The sequence below is a fragment of the Neoarius graeffei genome, chromosome 28 (genome assembly GCF_027579695.1).
Source record: "Neoarius graeffei isolate fNeoGra1 chromosome 28, fNeoGra1.pri, whole genome shotgun sequence".
Lineage (NCBI taxonomy): Eukaryota > Metazoa > Chordata > Actinopteri > Siluriformes > Ariidae > Neoarius > Neoarius graeffei.
The window spans coordinates 36,125,890-36,152,717 of record NC_083596.1 but is presented as its reverse complement, the minus strand read 5'-3'; the positions used below and the strand labels follow the sequence as shown (position 1 = coordinate 36,152,717).

The following is a 26,828-nucleotide window of genomic DNA, read 5'->3' as shown; positions in this document are numbered from 1 at the left end:
ATCCAAGATTACATACTGTATCTGTGAGTGGCAAAAGTATGTGAACCTCTAGGATTAGAAGTTAAATTGAAGGTGAAATTGGTCGTGTTGTCAATCAATAGGATGACAATCGGGTGTAAGTGGGCACCCTGTTTTATTTAAAGAACAGGGATCTATCAAAATCTGATCTTCACAACACATGTTTGTGGAAGTGGATCATGGCACGAACAAAGGAGATTTCTGAGGACCTCAGAAAAAGCACTGTTGATGCCCCTCAGGCTGGAAAAGGTTACAAAGCCATCTCTAAAGAGTTTAGATTCCACCAATCCAGTCAGACAGATTAGTGTACAAATGGAGGAAATTCAAGACCATTGTTACCCTCCCCAGGAGGGGTCAACCAACAAACATCACTCCAAGAGCAAGGTGTGTAATAGTCAGCCAGGGCACAAAGGTAACTTCTAAGCAACTGAAGGCCTCTCTCACATTGGCTAATGTTCATGAGTCCACCATCAGAACATTGAACAACAATGGTGTACATGGCAGGGTTGCAAGGAGAAAGCCACTGCTCTCCAAAAAGAACATTGCTGTATGTCTGCAGTTTGCTAAAGATCACATGGACAAGCCAGAAGGCTATTGGGGAAAATATTTTGTGGATGGATGAGACCAAAATGGAACTTTTTGGTTTAAATAAGAAGCGTTATGTTTGGAGAAATGAAGACACTGCATTCCAGCATAAGAACCTTATCCCATCTGTGAAACATGGTGGTAGTATCATGGTTTGGGCCTGTTTTGCTGCATCTGGGTCAGGACAGCTTGCCATCATTGATGGAACAATGAATTCTGAATTATACCAGCAAATTTTAAAGGAAAATATTAGGAGATCTGTCCAAGAACTTAATCTCAAGAGAAGGTGGGTCATGCAGCAAGACAACGACCCTAAGCACACAAGTTGTTCTACCAAAGAATGGTTAAAGAAGAATAAAGTTAATGTTTTGGAATGGCCAAGTCAAAGTCTTGACCTTAATCCAAACGAAATGTTGTGGAAGGACCTGAAGCGAGCAGTTCATGTGAGGAATCCCACCAACATCCCAGAGTTGAAGCTGTTCTGTATGGAGGAATGGGCTAAAATTCCTCCAAGGCGGTGTGCAGGACTGATCAACAGTTACTGGAAATGTTTAGTTGCAGTTATTGCTGCACAAGGGGGTCATACCAGATACTGAAAGCAAAGGTTCACATACTTTTGCCACTCCAATATATAATATTGGATATTTTTTCCTCAATAAATAAATGACCAAGTCTAATATTTCTCATTTGTTTAACTGGGTTCTCTTTATTTACTTTTAGGACTTGTTTGAAAATCTGATGTTTTAGGTAATTTATGCAGAAATGTATAGAAAATTCTAAAGGGTTCACAAACTTTCAAGCACCACTGTATGCGCAACTGCCGCTTTTTGTGTCCACACACTCTACTCTTCTCTGCAATGGCGTGTGTTCTTAATATGATCTTGCGGTGTCCCTTTACAGAGCGCCAACTTTGTGAATTGAATCTGTTAATTTCAAAGGCAACGTCCCTACAATAATCATGGAATTGGTGCAAAGGAAAAGGCCATTACGAGATAAATGTAATTTAATCACTGTGATAAACTTCCCTGTGTATGTCTGAATTTTCTCGTTGCCTTTTTGTCCAGTGAAACGTGCGCGGTTATATTGCATCTAACATGATTTCAATATCAAATGAATGGACACGCAATCCTGTTATCTCTCTCAACTAACTCATCAGGTTTTTTGTATTTGTAGGCTCTGAAAGATTCTCTCAATGTGAGCAAAATGCCCACCGTTCAATTAATACGGTGTCTTCAGCTACTATTAACACATCCATCTTCCGTCAAATACTGCCGAAAACAAAAACTCATCTCATCTCATTATCTCTAGCCGCTTTATCCTGTTCTACAGGGTCGCAGGCAAGCTGGAGCCTATCCCAGCTGACTATGGGCGAAAGGCGGGGTACACCCTGGACAAGTCGCCAGGTCATCACAGGGCTGACACATAGACAACCATTCACACTCACATTCACACCTACAGTCAATTTAGAGTCACCAGTTAACCTAACCTGCATGTCTTTGGACTGTGGGGGAAACCAGAGCACCCAGAGGAAACCCACGCGGACACGGGGAGAACATGCAAACTCCGCACAGAAAGGCCCTCGCTGGCCACGGGGCTCGAACCCGGACCTTCTTGCTGTGAGGCGACAGCGCTAACCACTACACCACCGTGCCGCCCCGAAAACAAAAACTGTCTCACAAATTGATATTCAAAATGTATGGAACAGATGCCAAACCGTCCTGTCGGCTTGCCGTTACCTCTTTGTCCATACAAACTGAACCCATTCATTATTCCATAAGTGTCCTGCCAACTTTGGGCTATAATGAATCAAGTGTGTGTGTGTGTGTGTGTGTGTGTGTGTGTGTGTGGTGTTTTTTTTTTTTTTTTATCTGCTACACTTGAACAGCCTTGAACAACGCACCTCTTAGGAGGCATGCTTTGGTTTTAGTTTTGTTGTGGAATTAAATAAATCATTAAACGTGCTACACTTTGCAAAGCAGACAAAGCCACAAATGACATGATCCTTCAAGCATTTCGCATATGACATCACTTCCTTTGAATTAACAGTAAATTACCAGGAATGCATTCATGTAATGGCGGACTCAGAGCCAAACTTTACCAATTAGATAGAACATGTTCCCGGTCTTTTTTTAAAATACAATTTAGACAGTAAACTTTAACATGTCTAGTTTTATAAGGTACAATTTCCAGGGGTGATGTCATTTTCAAAAGACTCGCACTTTAAAAACATCATTTATAAGTCCATGTAGGACAACACCAAAAATTGGGACAAATGGTTCAAGCCCCTCTTATTTGCTTTGTGAGAGGTCCCGCAAGCCTCCATAGCTTTCTCCTCATTTGAATTATTGTATGGTCGCAAGCCACATGGCCCCTTGGATATCATTTGGGAAAATTGAGGTGAGACCCTCTATAGTAGTGCTTGAAAGTTTGTGAACCCTTCAGAATTTTCTAGATTTCTGCATAAATATGACCTAAAACATCAGATTTTCACAAATCTTAGAAGTAGATAAAGCAAACCCAGTTAAACAAATGAGACAAATATTATACTTGGTCATTTATTTATTGAGAAATTATCCACTATTATCTGTGCGTGGCAAAAGTATGTGAACCTTTGCTTTCAGTATCTGGCGCGACCCCCTTGTGCAGCAATAACTGCAATTAAACGTTTCTGGTAACTGTTGATCAGTCCTGCACACTGGCTTGGAGGAATTTTAGCCTATTCCTCTGGACAGAACAGCTTCAACTCTGGGATGTTGGTGGGTTTCCTCACATGAACTGCTCACTTCAGGTCCTTCCACAACATTTCGATTGGATTAAGGTCAGGACTTTAACTTGGCCATTCCAAAACATTAACTTTATTCTTCTTTAACCATTCTTTGGTAGAACGACTTGTGTGCTTAGGGTCATTGTCTTGCTGCATGACCCACCTTCTCTTGAGATTCAGTTCATGGACAGATGTCCTGACATTTTCCTTTAGAATTTGCTGGTATAATTTAGAATTCATTGTTCCATCAATTTTGGCAAGCTGTCCTGACCCAGATGCAGCAAAACAGGCCCAAACAATGATAGTACCACCACCATGTTTCGCAGATGGGATAAGATTCTTATGCTGAAATGCACTGTTTTCCTTTCTCCAGACATAGCACTTCTCATTTAAACCAAAATGTTCTATTTTGGTCTCCTCTGTCCACAAAACAATAGCCTTCTGGCTTGTCCACATGATCTTTAGCAAACTGCAGCTGAGCGGCAATGTTCTTTTTGGAGAGCAGTGGCTTTCTCCTTGCAACCCTGCCATGCACACCATTGTTGTCCAGTGTTCTCCTGATGGTGGACTCATGAACATTAACATTAGCCAATGTGAGAGAGGCCTTCAGTTGCTTAGAAGTTACCCTGGGGTCCTTTGTAACCTCACTGACTATTACACACCTTGCTCTTGGAGTGATCTTTGTTGGTCGGCCACTCCTGGGGAGGGTAACAATGGTCTTGAATTTCCTCCATTTATACACAATCTGTCTGACTGTGGATTGGTGGAGTCCAAACTCTTTAGAAATGGTTTTGTAACCTTTTCCAGCCTGATGAGTATCAACATTTTTTCTAAGGTCCTCAGAAATCTTTGTTCATGCCATGATAAACTTCCACCAACACATGTTGTGAAGATCAGACTATGATAGATGTAGAGTAAACTTTTTAGTTTAAATGAGAAGTGTTATGTTTCTCATCGGTCCTGGTGTTACTGGACCTCAGTGTAGCTTTTGACACTGTTGATCACAACACTGCTATATCGACTTGAACACTGCGTTGGGTTGACTGGTAAAGTTATCACTTGGTTAAAATCATACTTAAGAGATAGAAGCTTCTTTGTTACCATGGGAAATTGTACCTCAACATCAATGTCCTTGACCTGTGGTGTCCCCCAGAGGTCAATCCTTGGACCATTACAATTCAACCTTTATATGCTCCCACTTGGACAAATTATCAAGAACAACTCAATTTTGTATCACTGCTATGCAGATGACACCCAAATTTATTTTGCTGTATCACCTAATGATTATGCCCCCCCTTGAATGTCTCTACCAGTGTATCGACCAAATCAACAACTGGATGTCACAAAATTTTCTTCAGCTGAACACAGATAAAACAGAAGTAATTCTATTTGGGGAAAAAAAATGAAAGACTCAGGATTACCACTATTCTTGACACAAAGGGGATTAAAACAAAAGATATGGTTAAAAATCTTGGTGTTTTCATTGACAACGAGCTAAACTTTGACAGTCACATGAAAGCAATCACTAAATCGGCATTTTATCACCTAAAAAACATTTCCAAACTAAGAGGACTTATGTCAAAAAATGATCTGGAAAAACTTGTACATGCCTTCATCTCTAGTAGGGATGACTACTGCAATGGCCTTTTCACAGGCCTGCCAAAAAAGACCATAAAACAACTTCAGGTGATTCAAAATGCAGCAGCTAGGGTGCTCACATGAACAAAAAGAACAGAGCATGTTACTCCAATTCTAAGGTCCCTTCACTGGCTTCCAGTAAGCTACAGAATTGACTTTAAAGCATTGCTGCTGGTGTACAAATCTCTAAATGGTACAGGGCCCAATTACCTCTCTGATATGTTGCAGCGGCCTAACCCAATCAGATCTACCAGATTGCAGCAGCAAAATTTACTGGTAAAACCTGTTGTTAAAACAAAGTGTGGTGAAGCAGCTTTTAGCTACTATGCAGCACAGCTATGGAACCAACTCCCACAGGACATCAAAAATGCTCCTGCTGTTGGCAGCTTCAAATCTAGACTAAAGACCAAGCTGTTTTCAGATGCTTTCTGCTAACTGATAAATATCATCATCTTTACATGTTTTAAACTTTACTTAACTTTTACAGTCTCTGCATGTTTTAAACTTAACTTTTATTCCATTTTATTCTGCTGTTTTTTACTGAACTTTTACTTCATTTTATTATTTTATTTCTACTATTGTTTAATTCTTATATTTTTATTTTTCTCTCTTCTTCCCCTTTATTTTATGTAATTGTATTTTCTATTCTTTACTGTTTTGCCTTTACCTCTGTAAAGCACATTGAACTGCCACTGTGTATGAAATGCACTATAAATAAACTTGCCTTGGAGAAAGGAAAACACTGCATTTCAGCATAAGAACCTGTAGAGACTTTGTTAATATTTTAGTGTTTTAGTTTTTTTTTTTGTAATTTTCGTCTTTTGAGTGTTGCCTCTTCAAGGACTGACTAGAGAACATTCTGCACTGAAACATGTCTATCTTATCATGCTCCTTACGTGTGTAGCAGATGTACGTAGCACGTAGCAGATGTGCGTAGCACGTAGCAGATGTGCGTACGAGACAGTGATTAGACGAGATCCAATCCGCTTTAGAGCTGATCACACTCCCAGCGCGTGATCAGGGCATGCAATTGCAATGATGTAATGCGAAGATGTAATGTCTCCTTTTTATCTAGTAAAGTTTGTGTGTGTGTGATATATATTAGTGTGAGAGGTGTGGCAAACCCTCATCACTTGTCCATTTCTGCAAGAAACCTTTCTCTTGCAAAAGGACAAGACTGGTGTTGGTGTTTTTGTCATTTTTTTTTCCACGACAAATCTTGGTGCCCCCTGGGTGGGCTGCACGACTTCTGTGGTCTTCTGGGTGGCTAACGGACCAAAGGATGCTCGTGGAGAAACATCCATCCTCAAACCTCATTCTTCAGAGAAGAGGCGGTGCACCCTTTGCTGTCCAGAGGTGGGAAACTCTGCAGTCCACCATTAAATAGGTAGGAACCACAAATTATGTTTGACCTTCTTTAAAGTTTACAAAATTGCAAGGTTGTGTGTGAGAGAGCATGTGCAACAGAGATCTCTTGCACGCATGCACGTGTGTATATTTCTATTTTTAATGCAGTGTGGGTAGTGCAAGTTTTATATACCGTGAATCTAAGTTTTATTTCATTATTCTATGCATACAGTTGTAATGAGTTTTCCCTCTGTCACAAAGAGTTAAGTAAGTTTGAAGTAAAATGGGTTTGCGCCATAACAAAGGCACCGAAGACACAACACAGCACACGATAAGGCACTCTGGTTGTTCATATTATAGTCCTAACATAACATTCATGAGAGTTAGCTATAGGGAAGACTCTCTAGCACAGTTTGATATCTGGGTAAAAGAATGCAGGTTTCCTGAAAAGGGAAGTTTTAGTATGAGGCAGTTGGAAGGCTTAAAAAAAAAAAAAAAAAAAAGGCTTGACAAGAAAAGGATGAATTAGACAAAAAAAAAGTGAGGTATTTTTAGCTAACTGGAAAGCGTTTGGAGAGTGTCAGAGTGAGGCACATAAGAGAGAAAAACGGCAGGCAGGATCTTCATCTGTTTCTCAGTGTTAAGTTGCAGGCTGATCCTGACCTCAACTCTGTCCTGCCGAGACGACAGCTATCACAACCAGATGAGAATGACCCAACACTTCCTGTTACAACACCACCAGTAGTAGAGGGAGGAGCCCCAGTCCGCACAGCGCCCACTCTAGCCAAACCTGTCAGAGGTCACAGGTCCACCACCCAGATACAAGGACTGCCCCACAACACCTCGTCAGAGCAAGCCATCGCCACTGATGACAAGGAAATGCAGAAAAGCTAAAGAACACGCAGCAGGCTCACATCCAGAGGATGATGGCGAGGAGGCATTGAACATGCCGATGGTGGAATTGGCAGGGACAGATGGGCCTATGCTGGTTCACCATCCATGGACTCCTGACAGATATCAAAGAAAGTATGACACACCTCCCTAATGTCCGTGAAGTGGGAGGAAGGAAGTTTGGGGAACAGCTGTTGATCTTTTGCAGAGTATTCAGACCTACTACACATGCACTGAGACTTATGGCCAAGATGGGCCTAGACTGTAAACCTGATAGAGGAACAGGCAAAAGAAGAGTTAACAGATCTGATCTGGTGTGTTACAACTGTGGGAAGATGGGACACTTTGTGAGAGGGTGTATGGCAAAGCTGACTGATGGGCAGGGGAGAGGGATGGAGAAGCAGCTGAGAACAGAGGAGGTAACACAAAACCAATCAGGCAGTTCACATTATACAGGAACATGCACCCCAGCCTAATCGCGCAGACAACATTAGACAGCTACATGACCTGCAAACGCAGCAAGGTGATAAATTTATCTTTCCTTAAATATTCAGCCTTCCCATTCACCAAGCTTCCGTGCATACCATTGACAATATGGGGAAAGAAATTTAATTTCCTGGTAGATTCAGGAGCTACCCATTCAGTCATTAAACAGGGAGAATTTCATTTACCATTTGAACCAAGTTCTCGATCAATTTGCACAATTGGGGCAACAGGCCATTCAGTTGTAGAAAAGATCTCAACCTGTCATGTCAGGATGAAGATGGACAGGAAGTAGAGCACTCATTCATGATCTCCTCTTCCTGCCCAGTTAATTTACTTGGGCAAGATTTAATGTGCAAGTTTGGCTTGGTTCTTACATCATCCCCAGAGGGCATTACAGTGAAAATACCACTTTGATGTCTGTTTTACATGAACAAAAACTCCCTGTTTATGTATGAGTGGAAGCTCTGTCCAGACACTTTAACTAAACTCAATACCTTGTGCAGCAAGCACATGAGTTGTAGCACATGTTGACTATGGAGCATATGCTGCATATGAGGGAGTATGGTTTAAAGACACCTGTGAGCAAGAACATATTCACCTTAGAGTTATACTGGTCAAAAGAATATTGTGCATGTTCTGTTGAATTACAGCACTGCACAGACATTTGTGGCTGGATTCAATTGGAGGGCACAACCAAATTCCCTAGGTGCTGCCAAAAGGAGCTGTTTGATGTCCCATCATCCACACCCCACATTTCTTTAGCCAAACCAAAGTCAGTCCCATGGAAGGAGTTGGGAGGTTGGCTTCAAGGGTGTGTGAGTAAGAAAGCCTCTGATTGGGTTAGGACAACAGATCCTTCTGTATTTTATAATCCAGAAAAGGATGTCTTTTAAACAACCTCTCTATGCTAGTACATGTACAGCACAGTGTAGAGCTCTCCATGTGCTTAGTGGGGGCTTTTGCAAGTGTTTCAGGAGACATCTCCCCAGCCCAAGTCCATCCTAGGCTGGTAGAGGTTCCACCAGCGTTCTGGGCCACAGGTAAACACGATGTGGGTTTAATGAAGCATGCTGAACCGGTTGTGATAATGCCCAAGTCAGATTTTAGACCTAGACAGACACCGTACCCACTAAAGCCAGAGACCATAGAAGGTGTTAGGCCTGTCTTTGAGTCTCTGTTGCAGGCAGGAGTAATTGTACCTTGCCCGGACTCACCAGTGCACAGTCCTGTAAAGTCAGAAAACCTCCCCAACCTGATGAGTGCCATTTTGTACAAGACTTACAAGCAGTAAACGCAGCTGTCAGACAGCATGCACAAGATGTTCCGAACCCCTACATTATTCTAGGTCAAGTGCCACCTGATAGCAGATGGTTTTCAGTAGTGGACCCAGTGAATGCATTTTTCAGCATGCCAGTACAGTCAATACTGGTTTGCATTTACATTTGATGGCAAGCCCTACACCTTCACACGTTTGTGCCAAGGGTATTGAGTCACCCACCATTTATAACCAAATGCTCAAACAGGGCCTGGACTCATTTGTACTCACTCCAGGCTCCGCCTTACTCCAAGATGTTGACTATTTGATGGTTTGTGCACCATCTAGAGACCAATGTGAAAATGACATCATAGCACTGCTTCAACACCTAGCCAAGGAAGGTCATAAAGCATGGTTTGTCCAAATTGCAGTTTGTTAAACAAGAGGTTCACTTCTTAGGCCATGACATCTCAGCTGAAGGAAAGAAACTGTCCACGGACAGTCTATGGACTGGAAATGGCCTTTTCCAATCTGTTTGGGTTTCACCAGTTTGTCACACTTCTGTTTGGGGCCCTAGCAATAATTTCAGTGTATCATGGACAGAATCCTTCACCTGCACAATGCTTATTCCACTCCTTATTTAGATTATATAATCATTTACAGTAATGATTGGCAGCAGCATGTGCAACATCTGAGGACTGACCTCAGATTGATGAGGTGTGCGGGACTCGCAGTAAACCCAAAGAAATGTGCAATTAGGCAGGTGGAATTACAGTATCTGGACTTCCACTTGGGTCATGGGCAGGTACGTCCCCAAATTGACAAGATGGCAACAACTGCGACCTGCCCAAGACAGGTAGTGGGGATATGTGACAGTTGGGGTGTGACCAAGTGTCAGTTGTGGGTGGTAAAGAGTCAGGTACAACCAGCAGGTAATGTGATGAGTTTCACCGGTGTCTGATTACTGGCATTTTGTGTGTTTCCTGTGTACTTGCAGGGAAGCCAGTAAGCAGAGAGAGAGCTGGGCAATCCAGCACCATGTGTGTGCAAAGTGAATTAGTCACATAAAACTGAAGTTCAATGAAAAGATAAATCCACCTTCTGTTGCAAGCATGTCTCCCATCCCCTCATTTCCCAAGAGCCTCGAGAGTGTTACAATGGGAGTTCAATTGGGGCAACATGGTGATGACACGGTTGACCCGGTCACCTCACAGCAAGAAGGTTCTGGGTTCAAACCTCTTGGCCAACTGGAGCCTTTCTGTGTGGACTTTGCATGCTCTCCCAGTGTCTGCATGGGTTTGCTACGGTTTCCTCACACAGTCCCAAGACATGCAGATTAGGTCAACTGGTTACTCTAAATTGCCCAGAGGTGTGAATTGTTTGTCTGTCAGTGCGTTTACATGCACATAGAGAAAATAAAATTTCTGCCGTAGCTCGACTGAAATCGAAGTTCTAAATGCCATGGAAACACCTTAGCTCGGCTGAAATCGAACCGAACTGGATTTCTCGTAATCGAGCTACGCGACCTAGATTATGCGATTGTAGCCGAGCTACTTAGTGCATGTAAACCCTATCGAGCTACGTAGTCGAGCTACTTACTTCAGCACTGCCCCTTCCGGAAGTGACGAGTGACGAGACCACAAGCAGGAAACACAACAGCCTCAGTCGGCATGACAACAGTAGTAGAAACGTGCACTTCTGGAGCAATGAGGAGATAGAGTTCATGCTCATTCAGCTTAAGGAATTGAAATATATATATATATATATATATATATATATATATATATATATATATATATATATCTCGATGTTGCTGTCCTCGTCGTCGTTCTTCTTGTGAAACGGAACTGATAACTTTGTTTATACTCTTGAATAGCTCTTCATGATGACAACTGGAAGTGTACCAACACGATGGGGCATGTAGCGCCACCTGTGGCTCAGGTGCACAATGTACCTCACACAATAGCTCGATTTCCTTGTGTGCATGTAGGATTGGATTTCTCTGGCACCCCTGCTGGGACCCTTAGCTCGATTACCGACAGTAGCTCGATTTGGATGTGCATGTAAACGCACTGTGTGTTAGCCCTGCAATAGATTTGCAATTTGTCCAGAGTGTACCCCACCTTTCACCTGAAGTCAGCTGGGGTTGGTTCCAACTTTCCCCATGACTCTGAATAAGTGGTATAGATAATAGATGGAGGGATTTTGAGTGGTTGGTTTTTGAATGGAGTTTGTAGCTTACTTGGCAAAGCATTACTACCACCACTGCCCACTTCTACTGATCAGAGATAGGAAAAATAATTCCTATGTATTTGAGCTATTGCAAAGAAAAGAAATATGTGCATTGAGCTATACTCACTGTCCACTTTAATAGGAACACTTGGATACTTGGTCATTTATGCGGGTATTCAATCAGCCAATCATGTGACAACAGCGGAATGCATAAAATGCAGATCAAGAGCTGATGTTCACATCGGAATGAAGCCAAGAACAGGAATCTGAGGCTATTATGGGCACAGACACCCAAACTCTTTCAATTACGTTCATTATGTCATATATTAAATATAGTTAGGTTTTTTTTTCTTTTTTTTTTATCAGACATCTAGTTTTTAGGTTTGTTTACCTGACATGTTTCGACATACGACTGTTGTCTTCCTCAGAGTGTCACCGGATGTTATTGGTGACGCATCTTTTATCAGCTGATGTTTCCGAAGGCGTGGCCTTCCTGTCTGGTTTGACAGGTCAGTCACGCCTTCTACTGTCTGTTCGTCCCCTGCAAGATGGCACTCCAGGTATGGGAGAGCATGTATGCTCCCTTATCCCGGTTGATGGTCCTCGGACTTTGCTTACGGATCTCCATGGCCTCCCTGATCCAGCGCTGATGTTTATTATCTTCTGTGCGGATGACTCTGGCATTCCCCCAGTCCATAATGTGATTTTCCCTTTTGCAGTGATCTGTTATGGCTGACTTATCATTTTCCTGTTGTGCCTATATACAACACGCACTGAAGGCATGTCAATATCCACAATGGGCAATATCAAAAGGGGCGGAACAGGTTAAGAACAATAAAACACAGAAGAAAGAGAAAAAACAAACCAACAAACAAGAACACAGGGGAGTAGTGACATTACCATACATCAGGGGAATAACGGAATGCATTCAAAGAGCAATGAGGAAACACAACATTAACACACCTGTCAAACCATACACAACACTCCGTCAGATCCTAGTTCATCCCAAAGACAGAATACATCCGGAAAACAAATGCAACACCATATATGAGATTCCATGCCAATTACGCAATAAAACTTACATCGGGGAGACAGGAAGGAGGTTCAACACAAGAAAAAATGAACATAAGAAAGAGTGCGAAAAGGAGACAGCTACAAGACAAACCCGAACAATAAAAGAAAAGGCACAACAGGAAAATTATAAGTCAGCCATAACAGATCACTGCAAAAGGGAAAATCACATTATGGACTGGGGGAGTGCCAGAGTCATCCACACAGAAGATAATAAACATCAGCGCTGGATCAGGGAGGCCATGGAGATCCGTAAGCGAAGTCCGAGGACCATCAACCGGGATGAGGGAGCATACATGCTCTCCCATACCTGGAGTGCCATCTTGCAGGGGACGAACAGACAGTAGAAGGCGTGACCGACCTGTCAAACCAGACAGGAAGGCCACGCCTTCGGAAACATCAGCTGATAAAAGATGTGTCACCAATAACATCCAGTGACACTCTGAGGAAGACAACAGTCGTACGTCGAAACATGTCAGGTAAACAAACCTAAAAACTAGATGTCTGATAAAAAAGAAAAAAAACAAACAATAACTATACAACACCCAAACTGGTCAGCTGAGAGAAGGAAAAACAAAAACAAACAAACAAACAAAACAAAAACAAAACAAAAACAAAACAAACAATTCCCCCCCAACCAGTTTCTGTGAATCCATGCCCATGATGATCTCATATTCCTGTTTGGGCTGACAGGAGTGGAAACTGATGTGGTCCTCTCCTGCTGTAGCTCATTTACTTCAAGGTTTGCTGTGTGTTCAAAGCCTTTTTTTTTTTGGCTTACCACAGTTGTGCTTACAGTATGAGTCTAGTCATTCTCTTTAGATCTGTCATCAACAAGGTGTTTCAGCCTGCAGTCCCTCTGCAGGATGCTCTGTTTTTTGTACCATGCTGTGCAAAGTCAAGAGACTTGTGTGTCAAAATCCCAGGAGATCAGCAATTTCTGAAACCCTCAAACCAGCCCATCTGGCACCAACAACCATGCTACAGAGATCATATTTTCTCTGATTCTGATGTTTATGTACATTAATTGATGCTCTTGACCTATATCTGCATGGTTTAATACATTGTACTGCTGATCCCTATACAAAATTATTTAATCTTTGTACTCAAAGTCCAGTTATATAATTTATGAAGGCAGTTATCTCAACGAAGCAATACTCAATCATGTTCAGAAAGCCATAAATAATAAAACTGAATCATTCTGAACCAAATCCTTTAGCTTATTATGCCCTCTGAACCCTCAGTAAGCTGAGAAACCTTTTCCCTTTCTTCACTGTCATACCACCATATCTTTCTGCCATTCTTCACTGAGTTTATGCCAGTACAGTATAAAGGTTTACCATTTTTCACTCATGCACGAACACACATTCACATACACAAAGACATGAGTTCAAGGATCCTGTTTAAATTTCTCAGCAAGGTTAAGAGCTTGATTACAGCACTTCAACTGCAAAGTTCAGGTTATGCGCACGCAACCCCAATTCCAAAAAAGTTCATTTGCTGTGTAACCTATAAATAAAAGCAATGATTTGCGAATCATGGAAACCTTATATTTCATTGAAAAATTGTACAAAGGCAACTTTTTTTTGGGGGGGGTGGAATATATGCTCCTTTTGAATTTGATGTCAGCAACACTTCAGAAAAGTTGGGACAGAGGCATACCGTATGTACCACTATGTTGCATCACCTCTACTTTTAACAACTCTTTAAACATGTGGCACCGGGGAGACTAATTGCTATAGTTTTGAAAGAGAAATGTTGCCCCATTCTTACTTGAGCTACACTTTCAGTTGCTCAACAGTTTGGGGTCTCCTTTGTCGTATAGTATTTTGCACTTCATAATGCACCAAATGTTTTAAATGGGAGACAGGTTTGGACTGCAAGCAAGCCAGTTTAGCATCCAGCCTCTCTTACTATGTGCAGAAAGGCCTTGTCTTGCTGAAAGAAGGAAGGCATTCCCTGAAAGACTTTGTCTGGCTGGCATCATGTGTGTAATCATTCAGCACTAATGATGCCTTCCCAAATGTATAAGCTATCATGTTACGTGCACTAATGCACCCTCATACCATCACAGATGCTAGCTTTTGAACTGTGCACCGATAACAAGCTGGATGGTCCCTCTCCTTTTTAGCCTGGAGGACATGGTGTCCATGATTTCTAAAGAATTTCTACTTTTGATTTGTCAGACCTCGGGACAATTTTCCACTTTGCTTCAGTCCATCTTAAAAGAGCTCAGGCCCAGAGAAGGTGGCGGTGTTTTCTGGATATTGTTTATATATGGTTGTGTCACCTGATGGCCTGAAGATCACAGGCATCCAATTGCAGTTTTCAGCCTTGTCTCTTGCATACAGAGATTTATCCAGATTCTCTGAATCTTTTAATGATATGTACCATAGATGATGTGGTCCCCAAATTCTTTGTAATTTTTAAATTGAAATACAATTCTTAAATTGTTGCACTGTTTGCCCATGCAGTCTTTCATAGAGCAGTGAACCCCTCCCCATCTTTGTCTGAGAGACTCAGCCTCTCTGGGATGCTTGCTTTATACCCGATCATCTGACTGACCTGCTGCCAATTAACCAAATTAGTTTTCTTTTAGTATAACTTTTTCAGTTTTTTATTTTCGCTGTCCCAACCTTTTTGAAACGTGTGGCTGGTATCAAATTCAAAATAAGCATATATTTTAAAAAATATCAGTTTTATTATTTGATATGTTGTCTTTGTACTATTTTCAATGACATATAGGGTGAATAAAGCAGCGAAACAAGTGGAACACAGACAGAAAGGAATGAACTGAGGAAACAAAGTGAAAGAGCACTCCACTTTTTTTCTATGGTTTCCACTGGCAATGATGAATTGGTAATTCATAATTGGTAAAGTAATGAACCCTTTCATCCAATTCATATGTGAGTCATTCACCACAAACACTAACTCAAAAGTAAAGAGAAGAGTTCTGCTCAGAGATTTTCTTTTCTTTTTTTATTACAATGTGAAAGTGTGTGTACACACACAATAACTCACACACTTACCAAGCCAGTGTTCTCCTGTGATCTTGCCAAATCCCTCTTTGTAAGAGTCCCAGTCCCTAAAAAAATTCACAGATCCATCCTCTCTGCGCTGAATCACCTGGGGGGTGGAGGACAGATCAGGCTTGATAAGTTACCGTACAAATTAGTGTAACTAGCCAACACTTTTTAACAACTGAACTTTTGTAAATTAATATAGCAAATAGTTAAGTTTATTAATATGTAACTCAACCATTAAAATACAGTAGTTTTGTAAGCTTAACTGAACAAAAAGACCTAATGTGTGAATGGTATAGACCAGGCATAAATAGAATTACTCAGGTCTTGTGTGCTCCATGAACCAAAAGTCCAGATGTGAGAGAAAAATGTAGTTTTTCTTATCTCCAGGTGCAAGACAGTACACAGAGGCCAAGTCTGATGCCTTCGTGAACTCTAAAGTGTTAAGGATAGTAAGGGTTTGGCTTAGTGACGACTTCTTGCAAATTATATTTACCAAATTTAGAACTGACTATTTTGATTCCTATATTTGTACATATTTCATTCACCCGAACCCTGCCTTCCACCTTGTATCAGAATTTAGCAAAGTTTAGTCAGTTTCATCCATCTATCCTTCATTAAAAGCTCTGAAATTGCTGAGATCACTTGCTTAACCAGAGATTTTTAACCAAAAGTCCCCAGCCACATGACCTGTAAATTCTTCTTGGAACAAGAGACATCTCTCATTGACATGAAATTGCACAGGTATCAATTTATGTACCGGATTAGAAGGAAACAAGAGACCAATTAAAACCAGCTCTCAAAATTGGAACAGACTAAAAACTATGCTAATAATCTTGAAAAGAACATGCACTTTATTTCTTTGCTCATATGAGTCCCAAAGCAGTTAAATAATGGAGCTACTTAAGTGCAATAGTCTTTTGAGAATATTAGCATTAAAAAGGGCATAATACTTATATTTGGTCCAAATATAGTGAAATGTACTTTACACAAATTAGATCTCATATCATCTCTAACCGCTTTATCCTGTTCTACAGGGTCGCAGGCAAGCTGGAGCCTATCCCAGCTAACTACAGGCAAAAGGCGGGGTACACCCTGGACAAGTCGCCAGGTCATCACAGGGCTGACACAGACACAGACAACCATTCACACCTACAGTCAATTTAGAGTCACCAGTTAACCTAACCTGCATGTCTTTGGACTGTGGGGGAAACCCACATGGACACAGGGAGAATATGCAAACTCCACAGAGAAAGGCCCTCGCCGGCCACGGGACTTGAACCCGGATCTCTTTGCTAACAGCGCTAACCACTACACCAACGTGCCACCCCACAAATTAGATGTAATGTATAAATTATGGATATTTTTCTATTAATTCACTTCTTTTGAGGGCACTGTTATTCCTCTCAAGATCGTTGCTTTATAAGTTTACGCACACAATATACAGTGTATATTATACAGACAATAAATGCAGCAATAAAACTATTACAATCATATATAAAAGCAACACTATCAGCTATAACAAAACCAAAGAGCCATCTTATTTCTGCCATTCCAGCAGTAATGGATAAAATCTGTTCGTGATAACATGTGCTAAGATGTGAGATTATGACACAAAAAACGATATCTTAGCAATTGAAAATGTTGAATATAGTCACAATTATCTAGAATTTCCTATAAGATAAGAAAACACTTTATTATACTTATTTCTAGACATTTTTGGGCAAATTTTAAGCTTGAAATAGTCTTGTACTATTGACATTTCTATTTAAAAAATACTTAGCTTTAGAAGGAAGAAAAATTATTTGCTCATAAAATAAGCAAATTTAATGCTTGAAGTGTCAAAACAGGCTGAACAATATTACATTTTACTGATAACCTCATCTCATCTCATTATCTCTAGCCACTTTATCCTTCTACAGGGTCGCAGGCAAGCTGGAGCCTATCCCAGCTGACTACGGGTGAAAGGCGGGGTACACCCTGGACAAGTCGCCAGGTCATCACAGGGCTGACACAGACACAGACAACCATTCACACTCACATCTATGGTCAATTTAGAGTCACCAGTCAACCTAACCTGCATGTCTTTGGACTGTGGGGGAAACCGGAGCACCCGGAGGAAACCCACGCGGACACAGGGAGAACATGCAAACTCCACACAGAAAGGCCCTCGCCGGCCCCGGGGCTCGAACCCAGGACCTTATTGCTGTGAGGCGACAGCGCTAACCACTACACCACCGTGCCGCCCTACTGATAACCTCATAAGAAATATTAGATAAATTGGCCTCTGTTTAACATATTTTCACTTGCAATTTTCACCTATATTGTGGGAGGATACAGTCAAAGTAAAAAGTATGTGAACCCTTTGAAATGATCTGGTTTTCTGCATGAATTGGTAATAAGTGATCTGATCTTCATCCAAGTCACAGGTACTGGTATACACAATGAGCTTAAAGGTCCCCTTGCATCGTTTTTTTCATTAATTGTGCGGTGGTCTCTAGTATGAATGAATGCCCTGTGAGCCGGTTTTGGTGAAAAAAAATGCTGTGGTTCTCCTGTTTCAGGCTGTTCTAGTTTGGTGGAGGAGTGGGTGGGGAGAGAACGACAGGATTAATCATTAATATTCATAACATGTAAACGTGTTACCTCTGATTGGTTAACAGCACTGTGACGCTACCTCCAGTGGGTCAGAACAAGTGGATGTGGGTGTCTGTAAAAACTGTTTCGATTGGCTATTATGGTCTCGACATCGATGTTTTGACCAATAACAATGTAGATGTGGCAGCAGGGGCATGGCTGAGCGGCGGTCTGTGAATGGAGGGCAGAGTCAGGGAAGGTAAGTGGCAGAATCACTGCACCTGACGGGAATTAACGTGCGTTTGTGTCTTCCCCAATGACCGTGCCCTATAAGAGGAGAGGGAGAGCAGAGGAAGGGAGCTCTCTCCCCAACCAGAATGCTTGTGTGCGCGCGCGTGTGACTGGGAGAGTGTTAAGTAAAATCTGAAAAGCTAAAATAAAGAGTTTTTGAGAACTCAGTTCTGGCCTGCCGTGCTTCTGTGCTCCACCCACCACAGAGTCTTCCTACAGTAGATAACACGAATTTTATATCATTCAACAAGATTTAAACGAGACTAAAGATGGCGACTTACAAATAATGTGTAAACATCATTGGAGTTAATAAAGTTTGAACAGCATGAAGGAACATACCCCAACCCCCCGAAATTAATTAAAAAAAAAAAAATTCTCAACGGATTTGGCATAATATAAAAAGGCTGTTTTTTACTCAGAAAAAGCGGAAATCCGCCGAAAAGCGGAAAACTCTCATCCCTGCCTAGCTTGTGACCATGTCATGCATGCTAACGTGGAGAATATGAACATGCTATTTTGTAACAAAAACCTTCGAACAAAAAGTTCATGTTTTACTTACAGCTTGTGAGCTGGTGGTCGATCATCTTGACTACAGATCCAGGTATTAAAAACAACCTCGAAGCAAAACCACTACTGAAGGCACCGACGTTTGAAAAGTCACTGTGGTTGAAATGATCAGAACACAGTACTAATGTTGCATTATACTTCGCTAGTGGTGTTCCAAAGATAAATTCCAACCATGTCCAGACATGGTTTCAGCTTGCTGTTAGGTCCTCTTCGTTAAATAACACAGGCAAGAACTTGTTCAGACATGTTTTCAACTTGCTGTTAGGTGCTCTTCATAAGCTACTGATGAGATGGGCTCTACTATCTCTCCTCGCGCTTTCTTCCCGTGGGCGGTCGCAAGCCAAGGTGGGCGAGACCATGAATACTAATTTTCGAAGTGACACTTCGTATGGCTTTTTCTGATCCGCTCGTTTTTCCGACTATTTTCTTTCATAAGCTAATACAGGGAATGGGAGTAGAATTACATTTTCACATGCAGCATGCATATGCAACTCAGTGAACTACGGTATTTCAAAAAGAGACAGTATTAAACGTTTTTGGTGGAAGGGCACCTTTAAGCCAATAACATAAAAAAAAAAAAAAATTCTACTTTTTCATGACTTTATTAGACAAATGCATTCAACATTCACAATAGTGGTGGAAAAAGTAAGTGAACCTTTGGATTTAATAACTGGTTGACCCTCCTTTTGCAGCAGTAACCTCAACCAGGCACTTCCTGTAACTGCAGATCAGACCTGCACATCGTGCAGGGGGAATTTTAGCCCATTCTTCCCTGCAGAACTGCCTTAACTCTTCCATATTCTTGGGTTGTCTTCTGTGTATGGCTGTCTTCAAGTCATTCCACAGCATCTCAATAGGATTGAGATCTGGGCTCTGACTAGGCCACTCCAAAAGGCGGATTTTGTTCTTCTGAAACCATTGTGCTGTGGATTTGCTGCAATGTTTGGGGTGATTGTCCTGTTGCATCACCCAGCCTCTTCTGAGCTTCAGTTGACGGACAGACACCCTCACATTATCCTGGAGAATTTGTTGATAAATTTTGGAATTAATTTTCCCCTCAAATATGGCAAGCTGTCCAGGCCCTGATGCAGCAAAGCAGGCCCAAATCATGATGTTCCCTCCACCATACTTTACTGTTGGGATAATGTTTTGATGTTGATATGCAGTGTCCTTTTAATGCCAAATGGAGTTCTGCTTGTTCCTCCCAAATAGTTCAATTTTGGTTTCATCACTCCACAAACCATTTTCCCAGTACCATTGTGGAGTGTCCAGGTGCTCTTTTGCAAAATTCAGGCATGCAGCAGTGTTCTTTTTTGACAGCAGTGGCTTCCTTCTTGGTGTCCTGCCATGGACTCCTTTCTTGTTCAATGTTTTGCATATTCATGAATCATGAACAGAGATGTTAGCCAGTTCTAATGACCTCTTCAAGTCTTTCGCTGTCTCACCAGGGTTCTTCTTTACCTCATTAATAATTTTGCATTGTGCTCTTGGGGTCATCTTGGTGGGGCGCCCCCTTCTAGGCAGAATAGCCACAATACCTAATCGTCTCAATTTATAGACAGCTTGCCTGACAGTAGACTAATGAATACCTAAAACCTTTGAGATGACTTTATAACCCTTTCCAGCCTAATGTAAGTTAACAATTCTTGATCTTAGGTCTTCAGATAGCTCTTCTGTGCGAGGCATGATTCCCATCTGGATATGCTTCCTGTCAAAAGTTCAAACTCAAACTTTTCAGTTTTTTATCAATCAAAGTAATTCTAGGCCACACCCCTGAACTTGTTTCATTAAATGGAACCCAGGTATGCTAAATTCTGACTGCAATGAGCTTTTTAAAAAGTCATTAGCTTAGGGTTCACTTTTTCCAACCTTCAGTTTCACAGTTTGAATGATTTATTCAATATGGTCAAACATTCTTTGAAAATCTGTGCATCTTTAGTTGTAGGAGACTGTCTTTGTTCATTATTGTGACTTAGATGAAGATATGACCATGTTTTATATGGGAATTAGACATAAGTGTAGAAAATTCCAAGGGGTTCACAAACTTTTTACTTTGACTGTAAGTGGATATGTATAAACTTCATTGCAGCTCCTAAATCCTAATCAATAGGTAATGGAACTTGGCCATCCTTACTAACTGGTTCTGATGCTTATTCTAATGCATATGTGATCATAAAATTGTTAGTAACTGGAACTATTATCCAGCCATTATCTGTAGCCACTTATCCTGTACAGGGTCAAAGGCAAACTGGAGCATTTCCTAGCTGACTATGAGCAAGAGGCACAGGGTACACCCTGGACAAGTCACCAGGTCATTGCAGGGCTGACACAAACAGCCATTCACACTTAAGGTCAATTTAGCACCACCAATTTGCCTAACCTGCATGTCTTTGAACTGTGGAGGAAACTGGAGCACCTAGAGGAAACCCACACAGGGAGAACATGCAAACTCCACACAGAAAAGCCCTCACTGGCCACTGGGCTTGAACCCAGGACCTTCTTGCTGTGAGCCAACAGTGCTAACCACTATACCACCGTGCCGCCCTGGAACTGTTAAGTAAAATAAATTAATGTGAATCTATAATATATCTTGGGCAGCATGGTGGCACAGTTGACAGTGTTGCTGCCTCACAGTACCAGGGTCCCAGGTTGAGTCTTTAGCTTGGGTTATTGTTGGTGAGGTGTTTCACAAGTACTCTCCATATCTGTGTGTTTTTTCTGGGTTCTTAGTTTTCCTACTACTGTCCAAAAGCATGCATGTAGGGGAATTGGTCACTCTAAATTGCCCATAGGTGAATTTTCCAGTTTTGTGACCCATGCATTACTCAAGTTGGATATTCCATGAGCATACCAAAAATAAAGTGATTACTGAAGATCAATTTGATGATGATTATTAATACAACTCTCTACTGGCAGTTGTGGGAAATAACCATTGGTTCTCAAAATGCTTGCAGCCATCTATCCATTACCACTTAACCTGTGCAGGGTTGCAGGCAAGCTGGAGCCTATCCCAGCTGACTATGGGCAAGATACACCCTGGATAAGTCGCCAAATAATGGCCGGGCTGACACAGAGACAAACAACCATTAACACTCACACCTACAGTTAATTTAGAGCCACCAGTTAGCCTGCATGTCTTTGGACTGTGGGGGAAACCAGAGCACCCAGAGGAAACCCATGCAGACACAGGGAGAACATGCAAACTCCACACAGAAAGGCGCCTTCTTTTTTTATTATTCCTAAACAGAATACACTAGGTCCAAATTGGCATTTGTTGGTTCACTTGTAGGGTGGCATGGTGGTGTAGTGGTTAGCACTGTCACATTACAGCAAGAAGGTCCTGGGTTTGAACCCAGTGGCCAATGAGGGCCTTTCTGTATGGAATTTGCATGTTCTCCCTGTGCCTGTGTGGGTTTCCTCTGGGTGCTCTGGTTTCCCCCACAGTCCAAAGACATGCAGCCATTAATTCAAATGATCCAAGTCTATTTAACAACTTCAAGGACTCACTTGAATCAATAAATCATTTAATTTGTCCCACAACCCTGATTCCAAAAAAGTTGGGACAAAGTACAAATTGTAAATAAAAATGGAATGCAATGATGTGAAAGTTTCAAAATTCCATATTTTATTCAGAATAGAACATAGATGATATATCAAATGTTTAAACTGAGGAAATGCATCATTTAAAGAGAAAAATTAGGTGATTTTAAAATTTCATGACAACACCACATCTCAAAAAAGTTGTGACAAGGCCATGTTTACCACTGTGAGACATCCCCTTTTCTCTTTACAACAGCCTATAAACATCTGGGGACTGAGGAGACAAGTTGCTCGAGTTTAGGGATAGGAATGTTAACCCATTCTTGTTTAATGTAGGATTCTAGTTGCTCAACTGTCTTAGGTCTTTTTTGTCGTATCTTCCATTTTATGATGCGCCAAATGTTTTCTATGGGTGAAAAGATCTGGACTGCAGGCTGGCCAGTTCAGTACCTGGACCCTTCTTCTACGCAGCCATGATGCTGTAATTGATGCAGTATGTGGTTTGGCATTGTCATGTTGGAAAATGCAAGGTCTTTCCTGAAAAGAGATGTCATCTGGATGGGAGCATATGTTGCTTTAGAACCTGGATATACCTTTCAGCATTGATGGTGTCTTTCCAGATGTGTAAGCTGCCCATGCCACACGCACTAATGCAACCCCATACCATCAGAGATGCAGGCTTCTGAACTGAGTGCTGATTACAACTTGGGTCGTCCTTCTCCTCTTTAGTCCGAATGACACGGCGTCCCTGATTTCCATAAAGAACTTCAAATTTTGATTCGTCTGACCACAGAACAGTTTTCCACTTTGCCACAGTCCATTTTAAATGAGCCTTGGCCCAGAGAAGATGTCTGTGCTTCTGGATCATGTTTAGGTACGGCTTCTTCTTTGAACTATAGAGTTTTAGCTGGCAACGGTGGATGGCATGGTGAATTGTGTTCACAGATAATGTTCTCTGGAAATATTCAATAAACAATTTGTACCTTGTCCCAACTTTTTTGGAATGGGCGTTGTATACAAGTTTAGTAACTACAACCCCGATTCCAAAAAAGTTGGGACAAAGTACAAATTGTAAATAAAAATGGAATGCAATAATTTACAAGTCTCAAAAACTGATATTGTATTCACAATAGAACAGACAACATATCAAATGTCGAAAGTGAGACATTTTGAAATTTCATGCCAAATATTGGCTCATTTGAAATTCCATGACAGCAACACATCTCAAAAAAGTTGGGACAGGGGCAATAAGAGGCTGGAAAAGTTAAAGGTACTGTGATATCATGAGAGGCTGGCCGGCTCTCGGCAGGACCCTTCAATCAGTGCAAGGACACAAAGGTTAAAATAAATCAAGGTTTTTAATGTTATGCCAGGAAATTAAACAGAAAAGGTAACTCAAAGTCCAATGTTCAAACGAAGAGGGATTCCCAGAAGTCAACTCAAACAATATCTCTGGCTTTAGAACAACAAAATTATAGGCAAGTTTCCTTCAGTCCAATATCCCATTCTCAGAACAAACAAAATCTTCTGCCTTACTTTGAGTCCAGTCAACAATCCCTGTAGTCTTTAGCCCGGTGGCAGCCCAGTTGCAGGCATTCATAACACAGGTAAGTCCTTCAGTGCAAAATCCTTCAGGTAAGAGTTCCAGATATGCTTTTCAACAAATACTCCGCCCAGCAGGTTCCACTCAGCAACGGGAGTCCATGAACCTCTCTCCTCCACATTCACACTGGGAGTTTTGAGCTCTCACAAAACCCTCTTACTCATTAGGCCCTCATTGGCCACAGGTGTGTTGTCGTTTTGGGTGCTGAGGGTGAAGTTCCCAACTCCACCACCAGATGGAGTTATAGCTGCCAGAAGTTGGAGCCATCTGCGTGTGACATAGCGCCCCTCGATGACGCAGCCTCTCAGGATATCACAGTACAAAAAAGGAACAGCTGGAGGACCAAATTGCAACTCATTAGGTCAATTGGCAATAGGTCATTAACATGACTGGGTATAAAAAGAGCATCTTGGAATGGCAGCGGCTCTCAGAAGTAAAGATGGGAAGAGGATCACCAATCCCCCTAATTCTGCGCCGACAAATAGTGGAGCAATATCAGAAAGGAGTTTGACAGTGTAAAATTGCAAAGAGTTTGAACATATCATCATCTACAGTGCATATCATCATCAAAAGATTCAGAGAATCTGGAAGAATCTCTGTGTGTAAGGGTCAAGGCTGGAAAACCGTACTGGGTGCCCATGATCTTCGGGCCCTTAGATGGCACTGCATCACATACAGGCATGCTTCTGTATTGGAAATCACAAAATGGGCTCAGGAATATTTCCAGAGAACATTATCTGTGAACACAATTCACCGTGCCATCCGCCGTTGCCAGCTAAAACTCTATAGTTCAAAGAAGAAGCCATATCTAAACATGATCCAGAAGCGCAGACATCTTCTCTGGGCCAAGGCTTATTTAAAATGGACTGTGGCAAAGTGGAAAACTGTTCTGTGGTCAGACGAATCAAAATTTGAAGTTCTTTATGGAAATCAGGGACGCCGTGTCATTCGGACTAAAGAGGAGAAGGACGACCCAAGTTGTTATCAGCGCTCAGTTCAGAAGCCTGCATCTCTGATGGTATGGGGTTGCATTAGTGTGTGTGGCATGGGCAGCTTACACATCTGGAAAGACACCATCAATGCTGAAAGGTATATCTAGGTTCTAGAGCAGGCATCACCAAATGGCGGACCTTGGTCTGGATCCGGACCCAGTGATGGTTCTGTCCGGACCCGTGACCAATGGTAAATTCACGAGATTAAGTAATTTTCATGGAGCATTATTTTGGATGGTCGTGGCTATTGACAGCAGGCACTGCTACTCCAGTTAATACGACAACAGCTTCACTCAGTTGAGCCAATAAAATCGTTAGTTTACCCAGCGCACCACAGCACAGCAACAAGCAGAGAGGAAGAGAGTTAAGTTCAGAGACAACTGACCGAGACAACATGGCTTGCTCCAAAAGGTGGCGGAAAGTAGACAAGGAAAATCGTTGTTTTGAAGATGAATGGATGGAAAATATGTTCATTCTTCTGGCAAGCAGTTCAAAACCAGTGTGCCTCATATGCTCCGAAAACGTGGCATTAATTAAAAGCGGCAACGTGAAGCGCCACTACAAAACGAAGCACAGTTCTTTTGAGCAAAGTTGTCCCCTGAAGTCCGAGCTGAGGGCACGCAAAATAACCGAACTGCAAGCACAGTATGACAGGTCTACCCGACTCATCACACATACATTTACAGCCCAGCAACGTGCAAACGAATGTTCCTTAAAAGTAGCGTGGATTTTGGGGCAACATAAAAAAACATTTAGTGATGGGACAGTTGTGAAGAAGTGCTTAAACGCCGTTGCTGAGACATTGATCTGCTCATTGATCTGCAAGGAAATGCTGCATTAAGAGAGCATTTTGAGACAACTGACCCTGCTACTTTCTGGTTACAGACTGTTTCTGAGAGTGTGTTCCCTGGTCTAACCAAAGGAGCACTGCACACCTTGACTTTGTTTGGATCGACTTACAGCTGTGAGTCAGCTTTTTCCACTATGAACATTGTCAAAACCAAGTACCATTCTAGGCTCAACAATGAACACCTACATATCTGCATGAGAATGGCACTAACTCCATTCCAACCAAGATTTAAATTACTGGCAGGTCAGCCACATGCCCATTTTTCTCATTAAGAAAAGTAAAAGAAGAATAATTAAAAGAGAAAAGTTCAAAGAAAAATCTTCTGTTTGCATTCCCCCCCCAAAAAGCCACTTGTTTTCTGAAAATGTGGACTTTTTTTTCTTGAAAAGTAGGCCATCATTTTTTTTAGGCTGGGACCTCCTTATTTTAAGAACAAAGAAGAGAAAATGTGAAGTCATTGCTCTGTTTGCACTTTTTAGTTAATGTTTTCTGAGTTGACTTTTTTACTTGAAGTGTAGGCCTTCAATTCTTCAGGAATTTCTTCAGGAACCTCTTTAATTTAAGAGAAAAAGGAGTTATTCCACTTTGTTTGCACTTTTTAAATTTATTTTATTCTGAGGTTTCTGTTTTCTTTAATCTGAAATAAAGGCCTTGAATTTATTTTCCTGGGACTACTTTTATTTATGGTAAAAGAGATAGTTGTGTACTCAGTTCATTTCCTGCATTGGAAATTAACAATAAATATTGTTGAAACCATATGAAAATGTGGACATAGGGGAAGGCTATAAGACACAAGCTGGACTTCGGGTCGGACCTTCTACTTGGACAAAATTTAATAACTGGACCTCAGTGACTTTTAATTGAATACCCCTGTTCTAGAGCAACATATGCTCCCATCCAGATGACGTCTCTTTCAGGGAAAATCTTGCATTTTCCAACATGACAATGCCAAACCACATACTGCATCAATTACAGCATCATGGCTGCATAGAAGAAGGGTCCGGGTACTGAACTGGCCAGCCTGCAGTCCAGATCTTTCACCCATAGAAAACATTTGGTGCATCATAAAATGGAAGATATGACAAAAAAGACCTAAGA

The 26,828-nt window shown here is 41.6% G+C and overlaps 1 protein-coding gene across 1 annotated transcript in view; it reads right to left on the bottom strand.

The window, feature by feature from the left end:
• fibcd1b (fibrinogen C domain containing 1b) overlaps positions 1-26,828 on the bottom strand; it is a 596,411-nt gene that overhangs the window by 133,824 nt on the left and 435,759 nt on the right. The window contains exon 6 of the mRNA XM_060912640.1: positions 15,317-15,413. Within this exon, the coding sequence (XP_060768623.1) occupies positions 15,317-15,413 (97 nt within the window). The remainder of the gene's footprint in view (positions 1-15,316; positions 15,414-26,828) is intronic.